Raw genomic sequence first — 21,989 nt, 5'->3', positions numbered from 1 at the left:
TGATGTTGCATTTTGACTGAAGCATCTTCTCTACCCAAATGGCAAAATTTAACGCAAAAAATTCAAATTATGCAACAGGTGCACAGACAAGAGCAACTGAAAAGGACAAAATTGATACACCATGCTGAGAAACCATGAAAGTCAAATAGATTTCAATTGTGTAACAACATATGTTTTTCATCTATAACATTTAATAGAAATGTGATCATGCATTAAAAATTTAAATCACTAATCTATCAACTCTTCTCAAAAATTAAAAATAATAATAACCATATTTCTCACATCATTCACATGATGTAGTTCCCACTATAGGCGCAACACAAACACATACATACACACAGTCACAACTACAAACCCTAACTACCTGAGCTACCTAACCATATCTAAGTGTAACTTCTTGTCCACTACCAAGCTTCCCTCTTACAAGTCTATTTGCCAAGTAAAATGATCTTTTTAAAAAGTCGAGTTTCAATATTCTAACCCTCTCCTCAGCCTCCTAAAACGTGCCTTCCAACCAATATGTAATTGAGTCACACTTCTTCATTCCAAGACCCTTCCTGGTGCCTCTCCTCAGGTCTCTATTGATAGCGTTCCTCACGTTATGTCTATTCAAGTCCCATAATGACAACAATATGACATTGGGAATAGTTGTCGATCCTTAATACACATCTACAAGCTATCTGATTGAAGCACACGGCCAATACGTCCAAAAACTGTATTAATTCCACCAAAGAATTTCCTTACCATTACTTCCACAGAGACTAGAGATTGTCAGAATGAATCCATTACGACCCAAAGTAATTTATAGACCTTCCGAACAGCAACACCTCATTCAAAGTCAGTTTCGGATCAACTAATGATGAATGTCTATTTTTAACAAAAACTGTACATATACTTTTCCTATAGTTGAAAACCAGATCATTTTCCTCAGCAAATATGGAGCAGGTATCCAGCATTCTCTGCATGCTATACCGTGAGGAAGATAGAAGTGATATGTCATGAGCGTATCCAAGGCATCCAACATACAGGTTACCTCTTCTAGCTCTGTATCCACTGCTCTGAAGACTCTCTATCATGTCATTCATACAGACATTGAAAAGACCGGATGAAAGAACAGTTCTACGTCTCACTCCGTTACTCATCTTTGAAGACATCAGACAACTTCTCTTTCCACTTCACACGCATCCTTTGCTGATCATACCATACAGAAAGCATTCTCACAAAGTAAACTGGAGCTCCTATATCTACTAGTTTACTGAAAAGTCTATAACAAGGAACCCCGTCATAAGCTTTAAACAAATCCAGAGTATAGACATCATATTTGTATTTCCTCTCTTCATGTAGTGGTCGATGGTAGTCTTTAGCACAAAGGAACAGTCAGCACAGCTGCGCCCACGTTTAAAACCGAACTTCTGATCACTCATTCTCAGCACCCTCCTGACTCTTCCCAATAAAACAGTCTCCAACACCTTTGAGACTACTGAAGAAACACTAATTCCCTGATAGTTATTCATATCTGCTGTGTCTCTGCTTTTGTCTTTACCAACAGAAACCACATAAGATGTAAGAAACTGCTCCTGAACATATGAGTGACGCAAGAAGATAGTAAATGCTACACTCAAGTACAGGGCTAAATCAAAACCACCATATTTAACGTGTTCTGGGTGCACATGCACCCTCACACCCACAGCCGTATTCAGCCTCAGAGCACTAATCGCTTTCAGAATTTCTTTAACTATTATGATTACACACCACCAAATTACAAGTATACCAAACTATAACTCACATCTGCCTTGCATCTTCTCAGTAAGAAAGGATTCAGAAGAGCATAAAGATGTCTCTGCTTAGTAGCATCTAAAACAGACAAAAATCAATAAACCGAAACATAACAGAAACACGGCAACTAATACCATCCTCTACTCCTGCAAATTTTTCAACAAACTCTTCTAGCCAACGGAGCTCAAACACATCAGGAGCCACAAAATACAGAAGTGAATACAGCTAAACATATAGAACATTCGCAGACTAACGTTTGCACAAATGATACAGACAGATATCAGAATCAAGAGTATTACCTCATTCAAGTTGTTTTGTACAGGTGTGCCTGTGAGAAGAACAGCCATATGTATGTTGTACTAGAATACAATAGAACAAACTATAATAGACTGACACCAAATAGCTACAGAAATTCTGTGTACCAACCATAATCACACAACAACCGACAAACAAGAAAACAAACAGAGAGACAGATTGACAAAAAGACAAAAAGACAAAACTACAAAATACAAAAAGACTAAAAAGACAAGACTCACAAACAAAACCAACAAAATGACAAAATGACTGACATATAGAGAAAAACACAATAGAGGTAGGTAAACATAGAACAAACAAGACAGTGTACCATGTACACATCTAGACAAACAAAACAACACGTAACAGGCACTAGTTCTAATCTAACTCATTAGTTTGACAAAGCAATAGACATGACAACAAAGAGTATCTTTGTCCAATACAATTGATTCAGCAAAGATAATTCCCCAACAAATCCAAGCCTTTAGCAAAGCTTGCATCTAATTTTACTTTAAATTTGCAAGCATTTGCTGCACCATGCTATTACGAACTAAGGTTACTTAATCGATTTTGCATAGATGCTATCCCTTGCACACACTGAAACTACCGAGCTCAGTTGGCCTCATTCGCTTTAGCAGGTGATTATTGATCAATACAGAAGGATATAGCTAGAGTTGCACCTTTACATCTCAAATAATGATGAAAGTGACTAGTCTTATCCCTTGCTAATACAGCAATGAAGCACCTGGGGTGCCAATGCCTTGGTATGCAATCAAATAGGCATTCAATGTTAAGTGTACTTCTACTGCACCTGCACATCTGCCACCAAAAAACCACTGATAACTCAAGAACGAAGTTTTATCTCAGAAGTCCATAAATAAAACACCACTATTAATCCAAGAAATTGTCAGTTCCTACCCAAAGAACCCCATTATTTGTTGTTTTAAATTCCACTGCAGCAAGGACATACAGGGGTAACCCACACACACTGAGAAATCACGCATATTTCAAGAATAAAGCTGTATCTCCCACGACAGCATCACTTCCTAAACGTAGAACCTTTTTCATGGCATCTGGAATTCTGCCAATACTCACTATTGGCTTCATCATCGCAGAAGTTTCCGCCAGAAAATGCGGTCATTGGCTTGTGACAGGTCTATATTCAATAATACCAGGTCTCATTGTATGGTATCAACCCACCTGTTCTTTGGACCATGCTGAGGATGTTTCACATTATGTAACTTGCTTCTCAGCAACAACTCTTGTAGACAAATGACGTTCCTTCAATCGTTCTAAAAGACCAAGTCACCGTACTCTTTGATGTTGAATTTTATGTTCAATTGGTTCTTCTTTGGCAGATTTCAAGTTGATGGTATTTCTTATCTTGTTCAGTCTTGTTACACTCAGGATAGACAGCACATATGCAAAATGGTCAGTCTTCGAGTATCTACTTGAGTGATTGCCCAAGTCTCACAACCATATAATAAAACTGGCATCAATAGTGATCTAAACACTCACAATATTGTGTTCTTGTTCAGGTAGCAAAATTTAAAAACATTCTCCAGAACACAACTAGCTATGAAGATGGTTGCTTCTTCAACACCAATGCTCAAGATTTTAGTTTTTTCAGTGTTAATCCTCATACCCTATTTCTTAAGCATCAAGGAAAGCCTTCACCATCTGTTGCAACTCACTATTTGACGTACCTATTACAGCCAAATCATCAGCATACATGGGAGCTTTGATCTTATGTGTCCCTTCAGGCTTTACTCGATACTTCATGAAATTGGTCACCATCTGCCACCACCCTTAACATTGTACAGAGTCTCAAGCATAAGTCTGTCCCAAATATAAATTGAACAAGATTGGAGATAACAAACACCATTGACGGACCCCTGTGGTTACTTCAAACTTTGATGAGATGCCCCTCCCCCTATTACGTACCACATAACCTGTACCATCGTGCAGGTCAACAGTCAATCTAACCATTTCATCTTCTATACCAGAATATTTGAGAATGTTAGTGACAGCGTGTCTTGTACAGAGTCAAATACACAAAAACACACAAACACACACACAAACACACACACACACACACACACACACACACACACACACACAAACACACACACACACACACACACACACACACACACACACACACACACACACACACACACACACACACACACACTGGCAGACTACTGTATGCCTTCACCGCATATGCACACTGAGGCATAATTGAAAATATATGTCACTATCAGAGAACTTGCAAGTAATGTATGCATGGGAAGAAAATGCAGGCGAGTCCACGATGGTCTGAAAATGAGACTAGCTACTGACAAAGAAACAGTAACTCAACTACAGAAAGTAAACTAACAGCCAGCCCTCCCGTCTTAATGTTCAAATACATAGCAAAAATAACAAAGGTAGCATCAAACAAAGTTTGCCAGTCATGTGGTTGCATAAAATAAGTTAAACCCAGCTGATCTACTGCCATTAACATTAATGACAATAAAACAAACATATTGATATTGCTGTCCTGTAAATTTATATTTTGGAACATAACAATACCTCATTGGTAATTGTCTGTGAAAACAGTGAATCAGAATTCTTGGCTCTGTGACCTTCATCAACAACAAGGCAATGCCATGGAATTCTGCCACATATTAATAGTAAATATTAACCAGATACTACACATTACACAAATGACAGAACAAACTGTTTCAAAAAGTGTTTGTCCTTCAGGATCATCTAAAACATAACAAAACAAATAAATTTACAAGCCATTGTGATTCAAAAGTGGTGCCAAACCTAGTAATCACAAAGTTACCAAAAGTGACAGTTTATACTAACGGGATTATCAAAAATCTTCGGCAAAAATATGTCATGTTGTTTTATAATTATATATATATATATTATACTAAATGTTGAAAAATTAAAAAACATACAGTAGACATAAAGAGTTGTGGTGCAATTGACCAAAGTGCTCAGTACCATATTATGAGGAGAATCTGGTGCACCGTCCTCTCTGCAATGCAGTGCGTCCCCAGGTGGCGGATCGGGGAGTGACCTTCAGATATGAAGGTTAGCCGTGAAATAAGCAGAAAAATTCTGACGAATACGCAGTCACGAACAAAAGAGGATCTCTACCTATCAGGATGAAATGGGGTATCTGGTGATGCAGATATCCTTAGGAAATGCTTCAGATATCCCATAACGAGTATTGTTTTGGCGAACAAGAGCCACCATATAAGCTCAATCAACAAGTATTTTCTGGTGCTTTGCAGCAGTTAAGCTCAGCTTTGTAAGCAGCTGAAGTCACTTAGGCCGTAGCTATCAGCTTCGGTCTAGCTAACTGCGCCCCTCCCGCATGTTGAAGCTCTTGCACCTATAGGCATTCTCAAGTGATGGAAGAGAGGGTGAGACTGGTTCCCCGGAAGCTTTTCTCACCTAAATCAACTCCTTGTGCAAGTTTTCGTGGCGTACCCTTTACCGTGTTTTTGTCATAGTTCTTGTGTAAACCTTAAAAGTCCAGTGGCGATGAGTTAGTGGCGAACGGAGGCAGGTGTAAGGTAACATTGGGAACCTCTCGTCCCAACCCTGCACACAGGCGGTCTAGATGTGATGGCCATTTGTTGACCCGTAGCAACAATAACACTCGTGTCCTACCTAGGTAACAGAGCAGCTCTATTTAGAGACAACGCTGCTCTTTCAATAAGGAGAAGGGAGTAGAAAAGGTTTCCTACTAAACACAGCCTACTTCATTTTGTCTCTGTTGGTCTACTGCAACCAACTGAGCATCCAGTTTGCGGTTGAAAATACACAAAGGAATTGAATTTGCTGCTTGCTACCTGAAATGTTCAAACATTGCTTGACAACAATCGACAACTGGAGAGGTGCACAGTGTGGTTGCTGCTCGTGAGCTTGTATGGTACAACATAAACATTGTTGCTCTCAGTGAGACATGACTTGCCGGTGAATTGAGCTTGGATAAAGCTGGTGCAGGATACATCTTTTGTAAAGGAAGGTCTGAGAACGATTATAGGCAAGCTGGTGTGGGATTTGCAATCAAAATGGAACTCATTGAATTTTGTCAAGTCACCTCCACCATGCTTGCAATGAAGTAATGGGGAGACATGGTGTGGGTAGAAAAAATTCAAATGGAATTCTAACGCTATGCTCTCAATACGGTCTATTTATCACCAATACAGTCTTCCAGCAGGCAAATAAGTACACGACAAAGTTGGATGCATCCTCGTTCAAAAGCATGGCACTTAATTGATTACGTTCTTGTACTACGATGAGATTTATTGGATATCAAACACACGCGCGTTCTATGAGAGGGACTACCTGGTAGGTAAAAATTTTAGTTTGTTGTCCGATCATCGCTTAGTGAGATGTAGGACGTCTTTTGTCTGTAAGAGAAAACAAAAAACCATCATGTAAAACCACTGAGGAAACTGAATGTGAAGACATTATTGGTTGAATCATACAAGAGTTAGTTACAATGTAAACTGCAAAAACTTTTGTGGACAATTACATCATGTCTGATGATATAGAAATGGAATGGAAGAAATTCAAAGAGGAAACACATCAGTGTGTGGCTGCTGCGCTTGGTTATTCAAAACAAAAACATCAAGACTGGTTTAATGAAAATGATACTAATATAGTATTCAATCGTTGTTGGACAGTCTGCATTGTACTCATCTAATATGGATTAATGACAAGAATCCTCGGTCAAAAATAGATCTGTATATTCGAGCAAGACAAGATGTACAAACAAAGTTGAGGAAAATGAAAGAAGACTGGTGATGCCACAAAGCTAAAGACTTGCAAACACCTGCTGATACACATGACACAGAGGTTTTACGAAGGAATGAAAGCTGTCTATGGACCGCAAGCCCAGGACATTACACCCACTCGAACAGAAGATGGCTCTTCTCTAATAACAGGCTGCAAACAAACTCTTCGGAGATGGGCTGAGTACGTTAATGCAGTTGTAAATCGTCCATCTGCTTTTTCTGAAGATGCACTAGATGATATCCCGCATATAGCCTCTGGTAACGAGTTTGCTGATACTCCCATTACCTTGGAAAAGACAACAACAATCAAGCAAATGTCTAAACACCCTGGAGCTGATCGTTTACCAGCTCAGATATACAAACAACTATGGTGGCTGTCATCTAAGTAGTAGATTACACCAGCTATTTCAGAAGGTTTGGGAGAAAGAAAAAGTACCGCAGGATTTCAGAAATGCCACTATTGTACAAGAAGCGAGGTGATCAGAGCATATGTGACAACCATAAAGGAATCTCTCTACTATGTGCAGCAGGCAAAGTTCTGTCTCACATTTTAGTCAACAGGACGTCACCCTATGTCTCAGGAGTTATATAATTCCTGAAAGTCAATGTGGCTTTTGCAGAAATAGAAGTATAACTGACATGATTTTACTAAGCTTTTGAAACGTCAGTAGACCGGGTCTTTGCAAAGATTCTGTACAAAATTTGGTTATCTAGCTAAAGTATTAAACATCATTGAGTCACTTCATGATAACATGGCTGCTCGTGTGATTCATAACAACGAATTGTCTCACCCCTTTATAGTATCAAATGGTTCTAAGCAGGGATGTGTTATGGCCCCACTCTTGTTTAACATCTTTTCCTACTTATACTGCACGTGGCATTCAAAGGTTGTAATAAGGGCGTCGATATACGATTTCACAATAACGGTGCGATGTTCAATCTTCGACAGTCAGCAAAAACAAAAGTCAAAGAATTACTTGTTCATGAACTACTCTTTGCAGACCGCTGTGCTCTTGTCTATCATACGTAGAGTGACATGCAATTTCTTATGGACAGGTTCTCTGATGCAGCATGTAAATTTGGTCTTGTGATTAGGTTGAAAAGACTGAATTAATGGTACAAGCTAGACCTGGTAACTCTATTGAACAATCATTCATTACAGGTCAAGACACATCTCTAAAGAATGTGAGCAAATTTTGTTATCTTGGAAGAAGACTAACATGAGGAAACATTTAACAATGGATGAAGATATCTCATTTTGCATTGCAAAGGCCAATTCAGCTTTTGCAAACTAACCAAACAAATCAAACGATTGTGGCAGAAGCATGGAGTAAGTTTGCAAACCAAAATCAACATATACATGCTGGTGTTATATCAACTCTGCTATACACAGCTCTGAAACATGGACACTGTATTAAAAGCATATCAAGAGCTTGGATCGTGTCCATATCATGTGTCTACGCAAAATAGCTGGGATTAAATGGCAAGGCTTCGTCGTTAATACAAAAGTTCTTAGGATCTGCAATGTGAATGGTATCCAAATATTTTTTGCTATAAGCACACTTGTGTTGGTTGGGTCACATATTTCATATGGAAGATGAGAGAATACAAAAGGCAGTGTTCTATGGAGAAATAAAGAAGGGTGTAGGTTCCAAAGGAGGTACCAAAAAACTGTTTAGGGACAGTCTAAAGGCAAACCTACAGTCTTGCAACATTAATTCTCAGCTTTGAAAAAATAGCTATTAACAGGCTATTATGGAAATCAACGTGCAGAATTGCCATTGACCAATTTGTACAACATCGCTGTGCAACTCTAATGTTCAAACGGCAAGCCAGAAAGCAGGCAGTCATCAAAGCACCCAATACATCTGTAAAATCTGTGGTCGCATATGCGGATCTCGTATTCGGCTATTTTGTCATAGCAAAAGCCACAATTGAGACTGGTCGAAATTAACATTTCAGTCCATCATCATAAGGAGAATCTGCAACAGCACTCTCCCGTGCCTGTTGTCTGTATATCATGACTTTGCACATCAAACACATTTTAGTGCTAAAATTATGATGAGCTCACTACTCACCAAAAATTATAAAGGGAGATACCAGTGTAATTTAATATATCGATATAATTAAGGTAGCCTATTACACACAATACGTACAAATTCCAATCATTGTGCTATGCTACTAAATGCTAGACGTTTACCATTCACTTGTCTATAGATCCACACATGACCATCACTAACAATAATAAATGGTGTGTTAAAAGTTGTATACTAAAACTGAGCAACGTCATAAATCTGTATGCTTTGTCCAGTAAGAAAATAGAATGAAAGGCAAACAGTCTCTAATATCAAATGGTGTATACAGTTAACTATGGTGCCAATAAAAAATGGGCAGTATGCTAGCACCATAGAAAACGTTTGATAAAAGCCTGTGTGGCAACACTGCATAAATGCAAGCAAGCTGACATTATCAAACCTCAGGTGTTGACACAAAGACGTCATACAGTCTTGTATTAACAGACCTCCAATCAGATACCTACAAACACAAGTATACAATTTGCTTGCAACAACATTGTCTTGCATACACAGTGTATCTGCAATAGCATTACATTTTGTGTCAATATATGGCCGTGTTTCCACTAGCTGCACCTTAACTTTGTTTAGTTTAAACGGGTTCAAAAACTAAACCAGTTCAAGAAAGCGAATATTTCCACTAGGAACTTGCACATCCAGAATGTGCAAAACAAACCGTCTAGGAACGCCTTATTTTGAAGTATTGGGCTACTCTGTCGCCGTGTCAGAGCAACTGTTGGTTTTCACTAATTCAGCATCTGCTAGTAGGAAATTACATGACAATGACCAAGGACACCGTCTCTCTCTCTCTCTCTCTCTCTCTCTCTCTCTCTCTCTCCTCTCTCCTCTCTCCTCTCTCCTCTCTCCTCTCTCTCTCTCTCTCTCTCTCTCTCTCTCTCTCTCTCTCTCTCTCTCTCTCTCTCTCTCTCTCTCTCTCTCTCTCTCTCTCTCTCTCTCTCTCTCCGTAGCTACTGATTTCTTTCCCCTAGTTAACGACCCTTACATCTTTTAAGGCAATCCTATCCCAACAAAATAGTCAATATCATCAAAACGGCATTGTCAGACGCCATCTCCACACAAGCGTGGTACACGTAAAAGTTAAACCTAAACCACTTTGCTACACATACTTTGAAGTGGGTTTAAGAAAGCAATTTAGGTTTAAAATATAACTGGTTTAGTGCAGGTGGAAACAGGTCAATTCTTAAACCAGTTTAACTTAAACCACTTGTTAAACCAGTTTAGGCGCTAGTGGAAATGCGCCCAATGATTTCAATGCAGTTTCCACATGCACATCATATCCACATGCAGATCATACTACATCATATAATGTCGATATCAAAACACAATACACTAACCTGTTGGAGCAGTTGAACCCTTAACAGTTCTCGTTCATCCTTTGAACCTCTATATGATAACACTCTTAGTGTAGGAGTCAGTCTAGTACAAATCACAACATATAACTGTAGCAAATTTATGTCAACCAATGCTCTGATGATATATCTAATTTGCATCGTCTACACATAATCTTATACTATAATATGCCAATCCCCGCTTCCATCTGTCTGGATATCCAGATGTTTGAAATGCGCCGATTGACAAAACGTCTGTCTCGTATCGTCGCAAAATGCGGCGAAAGAGTCGAGATCAGTAGCCAGAGACAAACGATCAAGTCAGACTTCGCCTAGACTGCCTCCAATGGCTCATGTGCTCTTTTTGGCGGCCTGAAATAAGATGCACCTGACTTTGTTTGTCCATCTAGCCAAATATGCAGATGTGACCTGCACATGTGACGTGCACTCGGCAGCCACTCTACGCCATCCGCTAATTCTCATGCAAATGGTATAGTAGAGTGCAAGATGCACCTGCTGCAGTCAGAGTTTAAGCCGGCTCACCGGACTGCACGCCGCTTGTGCATGCGTGTGTTGTGAAGGTGTGTCTTCTTCATGAAAGTGGCGTGCAAACATAGACTGCTAGGCAGGATAGGACTAGTAGAATATAAAACAATATAAAAGGATATAAAACTGACATGAAAGCATGTTTCTACCCATCCTTCCAAATGTCTAACTTATGCTTGTGTGAATGTAATTCTACCCAACAATCAACCTGTTTGTTGGTCTGCCATCAATAGACTATACATCTATGAGTATATGACACATGATAACTATTACACTGTAACAATCAAATTTCATGTCTGTTCATATCACAAATAGGTAACTAAAATTGATAAATTGATAAACAACACTAAAGTAATAAATGTGGCCAAAAGAATTCTGCAACTAAAATGTTGTCTAGAAATATTCATACGATTCTAGTTCACGTTTGACATACACACCAATTCTTGTCAAAGGTGACTCCATCTTTACATACATAGCCATGTCCTTTAGTGCAATTTAGATCAAAACAGTTTCAAATTTGCTTCCACAAAACATGTTCTTTATCAGTCTCACTTCTTAAGTTATAAAACTGTGCATTTTGAAGCACAACAAGCAAAAACCAAAAACATACAAGTCCTCTTCACTTTCAAATACCATACTAAGTCTTATACATGTATGAACCCACCCTAAGTGATTAGTAAAACTCAATGAAAAAGTATGGGATAAAGTTTTGCTCAAGAAGATGACATATCTAGCTAATCCAGCATAATGAATAGTATGCATATAATTTGCAGTAGCAACAGAGCAAAAATATAATGCCAGACACGACATTATCAGGTCAAAACAAGTCCACGTCCAACCATAAGTTGTGTTGACCAAACACTAGCTGGTTACTCCAACAGTCACTCAAACGGCATGATCCAGTGTAACAGCAGATTGGGTACGCCAGGATATTGGGTATGGTGTCACCAAATTTCCTAGGAGAATAACTACGACTCTAGGAAATACGGTACCGTCTGTCAGTAGCAAGAAGGAGCAAATTTAGCTTTCCCAACCACTCTTTGTGAATGCTAATAGCTCGTGAGAGCAATAGAAACGTGTATATGTAACACCAGCTGCCGACTTCCACTGACTATAGACAGGATAGAAGCCTGTGCTACCGCCCAGACAAATTTGTCTCAACTCCTGTTGGAAACGCCGACTGGGTGCTCCCACCCCACAAGTCGCTTCGATCCCCCTCGCCCTAGGGCCTCCTTTTAAATTGGCACAGTACAGATGTAGGTACTAGATGCAGCCTCGATTCTTAGGCTGAACTCACAAGTATAGAGAATATTCAGTAGAGCCTACTTGTCATTATAGGTACAACTGTACCTAATATAACGAAATAAATGCTTGCCTTGCAAGTATATCGTCTCAAAGTTGTTCTATTTATTGCAATTGTTTGTATATATGTCAAATGTGGGCAATAGAGTGTAGTTTTAGAGGGACTGGGACTCAATTTGAGACTCAGAGCATGGTTTTAATAAATGGGTGTGGTCTAAAATGAGCATCGCATCAGCAAACCTGCTTGTCCAGGCAAAAGTGTTTTCTTAGATTTCGCTCTGAGCACATGTGGTGTACGAATGACCAATTAATTAAAGGCTAATAACTCTTAAAATGTAAAAATCTTAGAATGTCGGTAAAAAGAATGGGGACTTGCTCAAACCCAAGAATTGTACTCACATGAGTATGAATGGTAAACTAAATTATTTACCAATGCATCAGCTTGTTTGTCTATCTGTCTATCTGCTCAATCGACAGCCAATGTCTTACTCATTGCTGTTGCAAGCTACAATTACTTACTGCAAGTACCATATCTATCACCATATTAGTATCCCTGGTAAAATTGCATGCTCTCTCAATAATAGATACAATCTAGGGTCCAATAATTGGTGTGCATCAAACCATAATGCTAAATTTGTAACCACTGCTTATGTAGCTCAGAAGCATTTGCTGATTATAAACCAAACTCATTATAAACAGGTTTTATAAATTACAAAAGATACTTTATGACATCCGTAGATTTAGATTAACTCATTATTGACTACTCATCTATTATATACTATGTTCATCTAACTTGAAGATCCTGTTTTATACTTCAACTTGCTGTTTTGTACCTTCTAAATTGCTCTTCCCAATAACTGGCAACAGATAACGGTGACAACACCAAGAAAGGTCCATTCACCTTTCTCTCCTTCCGTTCCACATGAAGATGAAGAAGAAATGCAATTGCCTAATACACAGTTGGCAAACGTAAAACACCAAGAATTGCACAGCCTTAATTTGTATTGACTCTGGCACCTAACCTACGTACTATACTAAACCAGTTATTGCTTTCAAGTACTTATAGACTGATTGAAGACAGCATAGCCATAAAAGGCAAAGAGATGGCTGCCCACAAACTACAATTTTGTACAGAAAGTACATCTAGTAGTTAATGTAGTTAAAGAGAGAGTTGCCCGAGAGTATCTGAATCAAAAGGATAGATCTGCAATTGGTTAAAGTCGTGAACATATACATGTACGCAATAGAGATGTATGCAATCAGCTGCCAAAAGACAGGTATGCATCAATAAAAACAAGCAGAATTCAAATTACGACAGGCAACTGTGTACTGTATGATCTAAGCTTAGTAGAAACTACAGTAGTCCTTCCCATGTGCGACCCCTCTCATCTACAACCACCTCCTATTTACGACCACCTTAGCTGTGCTCAGACCAAATTTGAAAAGCAACTACCTCTTATCAGTGACCACCCCCATAACACGATCAGCGACCACTAAATTGTGTCATGTGCACCTCTGTTAGCAACCAACCAGGACTCTGCGCATGTTCAATATTGGTGGACAAGTCCGGAAAGTGCGCCTCTACAACTACCCTTAGAAGCTGTTCAGTATGCCTCAGAAGATGGCACTGAAGACCTTGGTGATAATAATCACAATGAACTGTTTGAGAGGAAGACTGCTGTCTACCCTACGCCAATTTAGGAACTTGCAGCAGTCGTGTGACTATAGCAAGCATGTCACATGTACACTTCTGGAGTAGTTACGTGCACCTCTGGAAGAGACCACCTCTGTTTAAGACCAAATTTGACAGGCTTTTGGGGTGGTCGTAAAAGGGAGGAACCACTGTACTGCAGGTTGACCATCATAAGTTAGCTGACAAAACAAAGAAACAAAGAAACACTATTTTTTGGCAAAAGAAGTACTATAACTAACATGAAAAGCAAGCTAAGACAAGAATACATGTCAAAGTTTCTGCCCCAAAACATCGTGAAAACGCCTCATGCAAAAGCACCACAGAATTCAGATCTCAATTAATTTTACTACGTTAAAGAATTCTGATGATAACATATTGAAGCTTACATAACCTACATTTAATTACAGAAATATGATGGAGAGACATTAGACCTTGTAGAGGATACATGTCACAGTCAAAACAAGGTAATATCTCTGTGAATGGTGTTCCTTCATAGCAGTCATATCTCATACATAAAGATTACGTTGGCGTTTTCAAGTCTTGTCTCCATTCTCTACTCAATGGTAAATGTACAGGACTATGGTAGTTCACCATATATTAGACAATGCGTTTATTCAGTTAGTTTGTTAGGTACTCGATTAGTTGGATGTATTGGTTTCTCGGTGGATTGGACTCAGATCTAAAGAATTTCCATGCCTTATTAATTTTTAAATAAAATTTCGACAGCGGCATCATCATCTCAAAACATTCTTCACAGACTTCCTAAAAAATCATGCTCTATTGACTTTAGCTACTACAGTATTTCCTGCCCAATTATCCAATTCAGGAAACCGATTATCCAAGTCAGGCAACCGATTATTCGATTCAGGCATTCAATTATCCGAGCTTCTGCATGCTTCCATTCATCACTCATTCACTACTCCTCTTGCTTGCACGCACAGAGTTCAAACGACTCTCATCACAACTAGTGGCTACACACAACAAAGTGCGGAAGTCGCCCGCGTTGTAGATAGAGATCTTCCCTCTCATCAGGAGCAAAAGACGTAGAGGAAACGCTGTTAGAGATGACGTACGGCAGCTAATAATTAAACGATTACGAGCAGGCATTTCTTACCGTCAGATGGCAGCTCTTTACGAGTGAAAAACGACATGCCCAGCGTACTGAATTAATTTGTTGCTGCCTCCAAAACACTGCAAAGAATAGAGAAAGAGCAACACGTACGATGAACAAATCCAGAAGCAGTTAACTTTCTTGTCACTGCAATCGAAGATTGACCAGACTTGACGCTCAAAGAAATGAAGAACCTCCTCAAAGGCCGCCAGGTAACTAGAATCTGCATAGTGTATCAAAATTTACAACCGCTCGCAAACTACATGTAGAAAGTCACGTTGAAAAGCTAGAGCTTTTCCTGACATGATAAACAGCATAGAGAATCGGGAAGCCAGGAAAAGTCACGCTCGATGGCTTCAAAAAGAACACGACAAGGGTGCAAGATTTGCTTTATTGATGAATGTGGTTTTGGTCTCAAGACAACCTCGAAGTGGCAGTGCTATAGCTACATACCCGCTATAGCTACATACCCGCTGTAGATATACTGTACTAGAATATATTCTCGATTGTCTATTTACCTAATGTAGACTCTTAGATGTATCTGCAGGGTTTCGCTACAACGTAGCAGAGGGGCGCTGTGCCACACTCCAGTAGGAGTGTGCCACGTTCAGAAATGGTAGATAGGAGTCCAAAGTTTGACAGCTATATAGCTAAGGAATGTATGAGACTTCCATACTACAGTAATGAAACACAATACTATATTACTTAGTAAAGGTGACATTAGCCACAAATCCAGGCTCTTACAAAAGAATGTGGGATAATAGCCTATAGCTCCACAGACCAGATCCAGAGCCTCAAGATGGAGTGCAAAATTAATATCAATAAAATAATAAGAATATTACCATAATTATTCTAATTGAAGCACCCCTCTTACGTGGTAATTGAGGAACAGCGTTTTTGAGGATTTGCAAAGCACAGGTTTAGGGTGCACCTAACATGTTTTCCTCTTTTTCTAGTGGTGTAGTATCTTAAATTCTACAATAAGCCCTACGACTCTAATTACCTAAGCACCCCTCTAAGTGAGGCGCCTTTTGGAGACATTAATTATTTTTACACACTAACTAATTGGGGAGCCATTTAGATTTGATAATTATTATTTAGAGGCGCTATATTTAGAATAATTACGATAACACAAAAATTATCCTACATATTAAATTACCGAGGTTATCATCTATCTATCTATCTATCTATCTATCTATCTATCTATATATATATATATATATATATATATATATATATATGGTCCCGGATATAAGATGGCGTGTCCAAACAATTCTAGCGACGTGGTTGTTTGTAGTATTTTATGCTTCCTACAGAACAAGATGCATTGTGCCCCTCTCAACACACTTGGGGATGTCATGAAGAAGGGGTTTGATGCAGGAGAGACAAAGAGGGCAAAGTTACTCATATTTGACGCCGCTTCAAAAGAGAAAGAACTTAGTCATGTCAGGAAGATAACAAGGAAGAACACTGGTACGAAGAAGAAGACTGAAGCTGATGAAAACATCATTCGACTTTTGATGGAAGCTGATGCGTACAAAGTGAGTTTACTAAGGTTTGCTACTATTGATATAAATAGGTTTCCTCATATACCCATTTGAGATGGTTGATGGAGAAGCTGTTATGGAGAAGGTTGGTTGCAGCTTGGCAAATAAAATAAAGGAACTATAAAAGGTCATAAAAAGAGCTTTGCTACTGACATTGATACAGCTGGGTTGGAGTGTGAAGATAAGTTACTAAAGATAACTTCCAACTTGGAAAAGGACATTCAGAGTGTGGTAGAGGATTTTCAGAGTGTGGTTAAGGAAATAAATGAGGAATTGAATGTGATAGAGCAGAAGGTGAGTGAAGTGGCAGTGGTAATAGAAACCTAAGAAACAAGACAACAGAGGAAGTGGGTTCACTACGGAAATGTACTGAAAAGAAACCAGGTGAAGTGACAGAGGAACAGTCTAGAAAATACGCAGACAAAGTGATTTTTGGACAGAAACAATCTCGTTTAGTGAGTGATGACAAGGCTGTTACAAGAAATGGAAGTGAAGAGAGAAACAGAAGTAGTGAGAAGTGGTCTCTTGTGGGATCTCTTAAACGAGAAAAGTAACTGCCGTTGTGGGAATGAAAAAGGAGACTGGGAGTTTGATAGGAGTGGAAAAGAACGTTAGAGAAACATGGGATGTATATGTGGGCAACATGTTAGAGAATGTTAAGGAGGGGCATGTTGTAGAGTACATGAAGAGGAATGAAGTTGAAGTGAGATCATGTCATCTGATGACGTCAAAGTTCTATGGAACTTAACAGTGCAAGAGTGAAAGTTTCCTTACAAGATAAAGAGAAATTTTTGGATGTAACTTTCTGGCCTGAGAATGTTAGGGTGAGATCCTGGATATTCGTGCTGAGTTGGACAAGACAAGGACCTGTACAACCTCATTGGGATGGCTAGTCTCAAGGTTGCCTCTTTTAACTGTCAAGGTTTTCGATCTTCTGAAGATCATGTTGCTGAGCTTTTTCAGGAAGTAAATGTTTTAGCTTTACAAGAACATTGGTTGAACCCAGCAGAGTTAAAAGTATTGTCATCTGTATCAGATGATGTTGTATATACACCCAAGTCTCCTATGGAGGCGTATCAGGTGGTAACAGGTAGACCATTTGAAGGGGTAGCACTATTATGGTACAGACTTTGAACATGCAATATTTCCTGTTACATGTACATCTGATAGACAGGTGATGGTCAAGATGACGTCATATGGGGTTATTCTTGTAATAACCTTATATATGCCTGTAGACTACGATGATGGCAATGCTTTGGATGAGTACATCATGTAGTTCGGCTTCTTGGAAGGGACTCTAGAAGTTGTGCAACATGACCATGTTTTGTTATTAGGTGATGTTAACACTGATGTGCGATATATCAGTTGTTTTTCTGGCAGACTGGGAGCTTTCTTGTTGGAACATAGCTTTACAGCTGTGGGTCTTAGGGATTCTAATGCAAGCTGCATGAATACATAGCACAATTACAATATTAGTCAGAAATCGTGGATTGATTATGCATGCGTATCACAATCTATACAGGGACTTGTTGAGAGTCTTGTAGGCCAAAAAGGTGGAAATGTGTCTTCTGATCACTGGGCTATAATGATGTCTATGGATATTGTTGTTAAGACTGGTAGTAATGAGAAGAGTCATCGCCTGGTTTCTAAACAGCTGTTATGGAAGAGGCAACTGAATCAGACCTCAACAAGTATCAACGAATTTTAGAAATGGATTTAGAACTGATATACATCCCTCTAGAAACTGCAATATGCAATGAACCACTTCTGTGTGAGCACAGTCTTTCAATACAAGCCTTCTATGTAATGTGTCCTCTGCGATAACGATATCTGCAAAACCATGCATTCCAATGAGGAAAAACAAGATGACAAAGCAACTGAGATAAAATGATGAATTGAAGAGGTTAAAACGAGCCTCAAATAAGGACTATTCTGCCTGGATGGCAGTTGGTAAGCCACGACATGGGCTTTTGTATGGATCAATGGTGAAGTCTCATAAGCAGTTTAAAACTAAACTCAAGAGTTGGAGGAAACAGAAAAAGAAGTTTGGCGAGTATTTAAGCCGAGACAAGTTGTTAGGCTCTAGGCTAATCTACCACCTTCTGTGTCATTTAGCCGAGTCTTTGCAAACTATTAGAAATCTTAGGCGAGACCAGTGGGTTGAGCAAAATAACTTAATTAGACTCAAAATGTATCACATGACAAGATATGGTACCAGTCCTCCTTCACACTTAAGCCAACCACACATGCGAACCCACATGGACCTATACACACGTGACAGCTAGCGCAAGTGGTGTAGCAACCTAGCACGGAGGAGGACTGGGCACGAGTCTACGCATGCCCGACTTAGACTATGCAACTGTAGAGCAGACTGCATGCGTCATGGACCCACCCATCCCACCACGCTCCCAAAAATTTCTAGCGAGAACCCTGTATCTGCATAACACAACGTCTCGGATAATTGGCTGCCTGACTAGGACAATTGGTTGCCCGACTCAGATAATTAGTTGCCTGATTCGGATAATTGGGCAGAAAATACAACCGGTATAGTTTAGGAAAGACAAAAGTTAAAGATTGCAACAAGCAAGAGTATTATGAAACACTACAATATAGATTTATCTCATGAAATGCCTAGCCAACAGTCAATATAGAGTAACAAGCACACATACCATAGTACTAACTCAAATAAAAAACCTTGATAAGACCAGGTGTTAATTTTTTCAAATTATCTGTTCACTTTTCAAAAATGCACTATTAATTAAATCAACTATTCTAAACCAAGGTCGCAATTACATACCAAAAATATTTTAGCCAAAATAACACAGCAACCAACAGACATATGCAACGCCATTAGGTATTAGTCAAAATTAAATGGCCAAATATGCTAATTACTCATCTAAATATTATAATTAATTGATGTTCACGAATGCTGCTCATGCAAATGCATTAGAGCAGTCCAACCTAGACAGTAAGTTGAAGATATTAAAACAAGTACCTGTAACGTTTTTCCAAGACCCATGTCATCTCCTAGAATACAACCATGTCCATTTGAGTGACATTCTAGAAGCCATTTGATTCCCTCCAGTTGGTAGCTATGAGGAACAAGGTTCTGCAAACCATTAGTACGAAGAGCATCTTCCGTTACGTCATTTGTACTCCTGCCAGAGTCCAAACACTTTTCAAGAGGGGCAACACGTTTCCATAGGGAGTTCATAGTTTCGCTAACGCGCGTTAGGATTAATCACTTTGGCTCTCCCGCATGTGATCATGGCTTCGCGAGGTTATCTAGACCGGCTCTGATTAATATTATTATTATACATCTGCGTCGCACACATAACTAAGCATGGTGCAAATTAAACATAAAAGAAAGCCAAAAAAGACGAAACAGAAAGACTACACATAGCTATACAACAAAGGAACTAGTTAATTAATTCGCTAGGCAACATAATCTCAGTCAACAAGAAAGAGTTCTCTACGTGTAGCGTGAAGGTTGCATTAATCTAGGCGAAATGATTCTAGGTTCGAGGCTATATTCCAGCCGCAACACACAAATTTGAATTCACACTAATTACACTTCGGAGCCATATACTTACTGTACTTACACGTACTAAAGACAGTTTGTCATAGTATACCAGTTGAGTCTGCAAAACGTATTGTGCTTGTTGTAGTAAGGTAGAATTAGCGAAAAGGACTGCGAGAACATACGGGGAGTTGAACACATTTGTTAGCGATCAGACGTCTAAGAGGTCATAATACCACATTTGGCGACGAGGATTGTGAGTGAGGAGAATATGACGACGTTATTTGGTCAGGTGGGCCTCTTCAAAGCGAGCGAGGAGGAATGGACGAATTATTGTGAACGATTAATTGGAGCTTTTCTTTGAAGCCAACGGAATCAAAGAGAAAGAGAAGAAAAAGGCCATCCTCCTGAGCACATGTGGGCCGAAAACGTATCAGCTGGCCAGGACTTTGGCAGCTCCAACCGGAATAGCTGAAAAAGACTACCATGAGCTCGTCACCTTGCTGCAAGGACATTAGAACCCTAGACCGTCCATAATAGTACAAAGGTACCAATTTAACATTCGTAGCCGGCAGGATGGGGAGACAATTGCAGACTATGTGGCAATATTGAGGAAGCTGGCAGAACATTGTGACTTCAAGGAGACTACCAATGATATGTTATGTGATCGATTGGTTTGCAGGGTGAAGCATGACCGTATTCAAAGAGCCTTGTTGACTGAATCCGAACTGACTTTTGACATAGCATTCAAGAAAGCTCGATCTATAGAAACAACAGAGAAGAATTCACAGGAGATGCAAACAGCAGAAGTTAACACCACACTGCGGAGGCCAGAAGAAACTGCCAATGTTGTAGACAAACAACATAAACCAAAGAGCAGGTGTTTACAGATGTAACGAAAATCACTCATTTTCCACATTTCGTTTCAAAGAGTTTACATGCCACAAATGCAAGTAGACGGGGCATCTCGCGAGGACTTGCAAGACACAACGCCTCCAGTTACTAAGAAAGGTAGAGAAGCAGGCCACTGTGTAGACACTAGCGATGACATCTCAGAGGAAGGAGAAGAGGAAGAAGTTCACACAATACACCGCATTGGAAACCCACCAAGGAAGGGTCCATTATGGGAGCGGGTGGTAATCAATAGAAATGAGATACTAATGGAAGTGGATACGGGAGTGTCAGTGTCGGTAATAGGTCAAGCTCTGTTCAAAAAATTGTGGAAGCGTAGAGAGAGACCCGGATTACGAAAACCCCACGTAACGTTGAAAACATACAGTGGAGAGACACTGGAGGCACTGGGAGAAGTGGACATTGTAGCGAAGTGTGAAGGACAAACCGTCCGGCTATCCTTGTTGATCATCAAAGGCAATGGCCCGAACTTGATGGGGAGGGAATGGTTAGCAGTAATCAAGCTTCACTGGAATCAACTGCTGAACATACAGGCGGGGAAAAAGTACCACAAAAAAATCATTGAAAGGTATGCTGATGTGTTTAAAGAAGAGTTGTGTACGCTACAGGGTACTACAGCAGCACTGCATGTGGACCCGCAAGCCAAACCCAGATTTTGCAAAGCACGACTTGTCCCATATGCATTCAAGGAGAAGATTGAGAATGCACTAGATAGAGTTGTTGAGGAGGGGACGTTGGAACCTGTACAATTCTCAAGGTGGGCGGCCCCTATAGTCCCTATTTTAAAATCAGATGGTTCAGTTAGAATTTACGGGGACTATCAAATTACAGTCAATCAAGTCCTTAGTAGAGATCAGTACCCCGTTCCGAAAATAGAGAATTTGTTTAGCACATTGGCTGGGGGGAACAGCTCACTAAATTAGATCTCAGACGGGCATATATCAACACATTTTGTTAGAGGAGTCCGCCAAACCATATTTGACAATCAACACCTATTGGAGCTTATTTCAAGACAACAGGATGGCATTTGGAGTGTTTTCGACCCTGCGATCTTTCAGAGAA

The 21,989-nt window shown here is 39.6% G+C and overlaps 1 protein-coding gene across 2 annotated transcripts in view; it reads right to left on the bottom strand.

The window, feature by feature from the left end:
- Positions 1–19,711, bottom strand: part of LOC134194789 (chromodomain-helicase-DNA-binding protein 1-like) — a 31,593-nt gene extending 11,882 nt beyond the window's left edge. For both annotated transcript variants that reach the window (XM_062663759.1, XM_062663760.1), the window contains exons 1-9: positions 19,491–19,711; positions 12,978–13,093; positions 10,303–10,384; positions 9,351–9,410; positions 4,793–4,824; positions 4,645–4,729; positions 2,076–2,135; positions 1,911–2,001; positions 1,787–1,854 (exon numbers count right to left, since the gene is read on the bottom strand). In XM_062663759.1, the coding sequence (XP_062519743.1) occupies positions 1,787–1,854; positions 1,911–2,001; positions 2,076–2,135; positions 4,645–4,729; positions 4,793–4,824; positions 9,351–9,410; positions 10,303–10,384; positions 12,978–13,093; positions 19,491–19,709 (813 nt within the window). In that variant the 5' untranslated portion in view covers positions 19,710–19,711. The remainder of the gene's footprint in view (positions 1–1,786; positions 1,855–1,910; positions 2,002–2,075; positions 2,136–4,644; positions 4,730–4,792; positions 4,825–9,350; positions 9,411–10,302; positions 10,385–12,977; positions 13,094–19,490) is intronic.
- Positions 19,712–21,989: the final 2,278 nt, after the last annotated feature.

The sequence above is a fragment of the Corticium candelabrum genome, chromosome 19, assembly GCF_963422355.1.
Source record: "Corticium candelabrum chromosome 19, ooCorCand1.1, whole genome shotgun sequence".
NCBI lineage: Eukaryota > Metazoa > Porifera > Homoscleromorpha > Homosclerophorida > Plakinidae > Corticium > Corticium candelabrum.
The sequence above is the reverse complement of the archived record's forward strand: the minus strand, read 5'-3'. Positions and strand labels throughout refer to the sequence as shown.